This window comes from Atta colombica, unplaced genomic scaffold, assembly GCF_001594045.1.
Source record: "Atta colombica isolate Treedump-2 unplaced genomic scaffold, Acol1.0 scaffold83, whole genome shotgun sequence".
In the NCBI taxonomy this organism is placed as follows: domain Eukaryota; kingdom Metazoa; phylum Arthropoda; class Insecta; order Hymenoptera; family Formicidae; genus Atta; species Atta colombica.
In genome coordinates this window covers 277,819-284,280 of record NW_017259576.1, presented here as the reverse complement: position 1 = coordinate 284,280, position 6,462 = coordinate 277,819, and the positions used below count along the sequence as shown (strand labels likewise).

The 6,462-nt window shown below is 30.8% G+C and overlaps 1 protein-coding gene across 5 annotated transcripts in view; it reads left to right on the top strand.

Annotated features, from left to right (window-relative positions):
- Positions 1 to 795: 795 nt before the first annotated feature.
- Positions 796 to 6,462, top strand: part of LOC108692981 (kinectin-like) — a 17,395-nt gene continuing 11,728 nt past the window's right edge. For 2 of the 5 annotated variants that reach the window (XM_018201588.1, XM_018201585.1), the window contains exons 1-5: positions 1,633 to 1,699; positions 1,878 to 2,040; positions 2,301 to 2,464; positions 4,768 to 4,950; positions 5,545 to 5,851. In XM_018201588.1, coding sequence (XP_018057077.1) covers positions 1,676 to 1,699; positions 1,878 to 2,040; positions 2,301 to 2,464; positions 4,768 to 4,950; positions 5,545 to 5,851 — 841 coding nt within the window. In that variant the 5' untranslated portion in view covers positions 1,633 to 1,675. Of the gene's footprint in view, positions 1,131 to 1,632; positions 1,700 to 1,877; positions 2,041 to 2,300; positions 2,465 to 4,767; positions 4,951 to 5,544; positions 5,852 to 6,462 lie in introns of those variants that run through there. The other 3 variants (XM_018201587.1, XM_018201590.1, XM_018201589.1) reach the window with 3 other exon arrangements.

Below are 6,462 nucleotides of genomic sequence, written 5' to 3'. Positions count from 1 at the left end.
ATAATAAACGTATATGCATAATTTTGCATGATTCAAATAATATATTTTATTAAAATATTAATAACTTAATTATATTTTATTACACACACACATTTTATATTTTATTAAATTAATTAACACGTTTCTCGCATTTAATTTCTCTTTTATGAACAAGAGTCTCACAATTTTATTTAATCAGCATCAGCATGCGCATCCGCGAGATCGCTCAATCGAGATCCGCGAATCGAATCGATTGATCAACAATTGTCATCGAATTGCCAATTGGCATGAAGAATTTCGCGCTCACGTTGGTTATCGTTATATTCAATTATATTCTTATCAGAGCACCTGGTAAATCTTGCAGATGTGGAAAAATGCTGAAATTATATCCATGTTTTAGAATACTTTTCAACAAAATTTCAGCATTTCAAAAAAATTTCAGTTTAATTTCAGCAATTTTTAGCTGAAAAATTCATTTTCGACAAAATTTCAGACAAATTTCAGAGAAATTTCGGTTGGATTTCAGTGATTTTTCAGTATGTTAGCTGAAAAATTCAAATTCTTCACTTTCAGTGAAGTTTCAGCAAATTTTCAACAATTTCGCTGAAATATTTCAAAACGTAGAATAATTTCAGCGAAACTTTTTCACCAGGGGCGGCATCAACGCGCGTCATACATAAAGCATTTGCCGACTGAATTACTAGCTTTGTATTGGTCACCGTTGTTATCGTCGTTGCCGATCCGATCGCACGTAGGTAATCGAGAACCCATCAATTGGCTCGTAGACGAGGAATGCGACGGACGCGACACGGCCGGCCGTCGTCCGTTCTGCATACGTGGCAGCGACCGAACGCCAATCGAAAGCGCCAGCGAACGATAGGCGTGGCTTGCAGCGCCTAGTACAGTTTGCTTCACGTCCGGCCGCCATAGTGCTTCAGGGAATCAAGTCGCGTGCGTGTGATTCCTGGTTCCGTCGCGCTCGCCGTCTCTCTCTTTCTTATACTCCATCACTCTGGCCATCTCGCCTACGCCGACACTCAGCCGTGCCGTCCGCAGCAAGGAGCACGTCGATCTGCGACAATCATTGCCCAACTATTCTCAGTGTCCGTCGTAGCATCGCGTCTTGGAATCTACGGGAATAAACACCTTAGGTAAGTGGTCGGCGTCGGCGCGCGTGCGAGACTCTCGCCGGGGGAGAGACGAGAAGCATGGTGGTAACGGCGTGCCGGTCGCACCGTAACACTGTTAAATGTGCCGATGCAACAAATTCGCCGGTCAATCCCCGTAATGTGTCGATGACCCGCGGCTCCGTAATCCATATGCTGCTCCTCCGAATTGGCCGCGATATCGCATAACTCCGATTCATTCCACACATTCACTGTGATTCCTCCTTTGGTTTCACCCCCGCTTTCGCTCGACCTGCACACGTATACACATTATATGTCCCACCGTTATCTGAGATGCTCCATTGGGATTCCTCAAGGACAAATTTGCCAGTGTCCTCGCAGCCATTCCGCTTTTTTGTTTTCCACCGAACTAATTTAACGTGAAATATTAAATTCTCGCGATTCCTGAATTTTCTCCTGAAATCCCTTCTGGATGAATTTCTTATATTCCTCTTATTTATCATAGCTGGGCGGAAGAGCCGTTTTCCGTAAATATGTGTAGATAGGATTCTTTATCAACCTAATGATTCATGTGGATTCTTAAAAAGCTAGTGGTAGGTTCAAAGGGTCAACAACTACCTATGATATATACCCTGACATTGCTATGAAAATATTGTGAAAATAAAAGAAATTTTTTTTTTTCAATCTACGTCAATTTACTACGTCAACTAACGACATTTTCTTCTATCATTTTATCGTCTATGACGTACTGATACTTGGGTAATTTTTTAGATAAAACGACCAAAGATGGATGTTCAGACAGGACTGGTATATGTTGGCATTGTTGTCCTCTCTGCTGCAGCCATTGCCTTCATTTCGATGTTCGGTATCAGAGAGAAATCTTACGAAGAAGCAATCGCCGAACAGAGGAAGCTTCCTGATGATCTATTGTCAAGTATGTCAATTTGTGCAATATTGCCTGTAAAGTCAAATTTTTACTTTGATCTATGATGTAGTAATTTGTAATATAATCATTTTGATGATGTATAAAATCATTTAGTTACAGAAGATAAATTGGAAATTGTCTAATATGTGTGTAATAGAAAATAAGTAAAATTTTGACATAAGATAAGTTAATTAAATGTGTTAAGAAAACTATTCTTGTATGTTATTCCTTAGTATTCCTTAATAGATTTTTTGTTATTCTGCTTATAGGTAAAAAGGATAAAAATAAAGAAAAGAAACACAAGAATAAAGCAGGAAAGAAGGTGAAAGAGAAGAAAGAAGAGAAAGATGATAAGGAGGACAAAGATGAAAGATCTGATCATGTGCAATTTGAAGAAATTCCCCAAATATTGCCTTCTGAGCCTCCAGTACAGGTAAACTTAGATTTATTTTTACTTTTTGATTTATTTTTATTATTTATTAAAAAGACTACAATTATTCTATAAGAATTGGGTAAGATATAGTAATGAGATTGTAAATTCTTCGATTAACTTTAATATACAATAAAAAAGTATAGGACTTTTATTACTGGATAGATATATATGTTTTTATTTATTCAACTGTTAGAGAATTAGAAAATGAGTAGGAAAACAAGTGCCAATCAAGCACTCAAATAAGTATTTTCAATGGGTTCTTTCTATCACAATTGTCTTCAATCTTCAAATATTCGCAATATAGAACGATGAGACAAAAGAAGAAAGCGATAGTGCTTAGCAATTTTCTAACATGAAACAGAGAAGCACGATCATACTTCTGCACCTATATTCTGTATTCTTTTAAGGATATGTGTTGGTATCGTTACATTTATCGTTGCGCAACTTTTTATCGGTTAAAAACTACACAACGATAAATGTAACGATACATTGTTAAGAGACATACAATATGGATCCTGATTCTTCAATTGATTAATATTTATGTGCTTTTCATACTACACTTCTTTCACTTTCATACTTCACTTACACAAACACATCATAATCATGATTGGCTGCCTTAAAATAAAAGTACAAGCTGTACATAAAGCTGTTTTTGAAATATTTAAGATTTGAACGTCTTGTTTTCATGCATGAAATACAATAACCTAGATGACACAATATGGCATCTTTACATCTACCCAGCAAAGAAAAAGATTTATAAACAGGAAGCGTCCTAATTTTATTCTATTGTCACATAATTCACGAGGCATGAACACAGAATTGTTATAATTATTTATTTTAACAGTTATTATTTCATGATATATTCTGTAATCATTTTCCTGGGTATCTAATAAAATAACTAAGTAATTAGTTTATTTTGTATAAGTGTATACAGTAATTAAATGAATTATAATTAAAGTTTTATATTTTATATCATATTTATATATATGTTATTTATAAAAATTTCATTTTTTTAAATTATTTTTAGCACTCGTAAATTATGAATTCTTTATTATAGCATTATATAATAATGGGCATTGCAAATCAGATAACTTACAGCAAATAAATCCTTATATTGAACATATGTTTTCAATGATGCACAAATAAATTTTGTTTCTCATTGATGATTTACCTGATAACGTGAGAAGATTTTAAGAAAATTTATATTTTACTTGATTGCTCTGTATTTTTTCTTTTTGAGAGAAAATCGTAATTTAATAGAACGGTCAGTTTTAACGTTTCAGATACTCTGAAGTCGCTTTTTGATTGTGTACTACTTTCATTTGTTAATTTTCTTTAACCACAATTTATAATTTTTGTTTTGTAAAATATCTTTATAATAGAATTACTATTCTATCTTTTATAGTATTGTTCTAAATAAAAATTGGAATTTATTACACCTCAATTTTATATAATGTACAAATGATGTCTTGGTAAGTTATAGAAAGATTAAATCTTTAATTAAGTAATAGGTTATATCAAATTGTACGAGGAAAAAATTATAAATAAGAACATATAAATAAGAACATATTATTTGGAAAAAATTAACACGTAACACAGTGGACAGAGATATTAAACAAATATGTCCTTTTTTAAGAATATAAGATTTTGATTGAAAAGTTGCTACTTTATTATTTCTTGCATACATGTCTCATTGATAAGTAATTCTGCAAGTTCAAGATTATTTCCTAAAAATAACTTCATCATACATATGCAGCAGTATTTTAATGATACTGCTTCAATCTTAACTACCTTATCACTTAGATTACAGAAGAACCAAATACAAAAAAATGTTATTAAGTATAGAATTTGATATTTTCTATAAATCTTTTACTAATTTTAGTTATGTACAAAATATAATATTAAAAAAAGTTTTTTCAGTAAAGTTTCAATTCGTTTTAATCTTCATAAAAGAAATACTGTGAAAGAGACAGTATTAACTGCGATATAACAAATTCATAAATTCCAGGTTTATGTGCTCAACAAGAAGACAAAATAAATATAAGGTGAAAAGCAGTTTAATGTTAACAAAATAACTTATTATTAAATATTATATTGTTTTATAAAGATGTTTAGATAATTTGATGTTATTTAAATTATATTTTATTATGTGAAACATCATGATATATGTATAGTATGATTTATATATGTGCCCATTATTATATAATGTATATGGATTTTCGAGCATGCTGCTTGATGTTTTTTGACACTGCCTTCTTGATCAAATATCATGGGAACATCATACATTTGCATTAAACTCTTAGGAGAATAACAAAGGCAATAAGAAGAAAGGAAAACTTGAAAAGATAAAACCTATTCTCATAAATAAAGATGAGCCATCAGTCATTGTGACTGAATTAAATCCCTCACAACCTCCCTTGGCAGAGGCTAACCATTTTGATGTTATTCATCCAAAGGATGACCTTGAACTTGTACGGAGTCAAAATGTGAGTGATTGCCATTTGCCGAATGTTATACATTACGTACATAGACATTTTTTGCACAGTCTTTCTATTTTTTATATTAAATTTGAATGTAATATTAAGCTAAGTAGTTTTTTTGAAATGTTGATTGAAATTTTTTTTTAAGATTATTGCCATATCTGCCATTATATTGCAAACAAAATTAATTTCTTTCATTGCTTAATTTCTTTTATTTCTATTAATTGGGAAAATTACACATGCATGAAAAATACATATATTTATTAAACATTCATCCAATGTATTCTCTATTAACAGCAATCATTAATTTATGAAATATTAATAAATTTATGAACTTCTCTATTAACGCAAGTAAAGATTAGAATATTGAGATAACATGATCTTTACATTGCCATAGATTTTAATTAATACAGATACTAATATTTTATATGAATGCTATCTTTTTTATTTAATTATTTACTTGGTTTTAACAAAATATTATAATTAATAAATAACATTTTTATTATAATATTATATAATATGTCATATACACGCGCGCGCGCGCATATTATATATATGTGTATGTATATATGTATATAATAGAGAGAGAATCTTCAACAGATTACCCAAACTGAAACAGTGGAGAAAATCAACAAGTCACCAAAGGATACTCCAACTAAATCAAAGAAGAACAACAAAGATGCTATAAAGAAGAAAGATGAAAATAAGGATGAGAAACAGGATACTGTTATTTATAATAATACATCTACTAATAAAGAAGCTATGAAGGAAGCTTTGAGGGACATAAAGGAACAGAAGGAAATGCCAATTAAGGAAGTAAAGGAAGTTGTCAAGGAGGTAATCCAACAATTACCAAACAAGGAACCCAAAAAGACAAAAAAAAAGAATGATATTTTATCTCAAATGGGTAAGTTATTGTTTGCATGAAGATAAATTTACTTATTTGTGCGCACGTGATCCAATTCAATAATAAATGACAAGAACATCTAGTTTTAAGATGAATCAAATCTGTATGTGTTTCTTACAGAGAGCAAATCAATATTTCTAACCTGTCATGATAGTCTATAGCCTGCAATTTAATTGATTGGAAATACGACCTCATTTCTTTCTGTACTTGCTCCTTGTTCTTTTTACAACTTAGAGATTTAGTAGAGATATTTACACATATATATTTTATAAATATATTTTATAAATATATTATGTTAATGTTTAAATAAATTGATAATTTAAATAAATTGACTTCAGTACATTTATATGATTGTAATTATCTTATACACAAGAAAATTGTGTTGGACGATAAAATGTTTATATAATATAATATACTTTTTTCTAAAAATAAATTATTTTATAATATAAGTTTAAATATCTAATTAAATCTGAAAATTATGTGAAATATCTGACTAAAGCAAAGTCAAGCAAATTCCTTTGAAGTGCTTTGGAATGTGGTTGAGGTAGGATCATTTCCCCCTCTATATTCACATAAAGGTCAATGTCCATGCACTTATACTGATAGCCCTG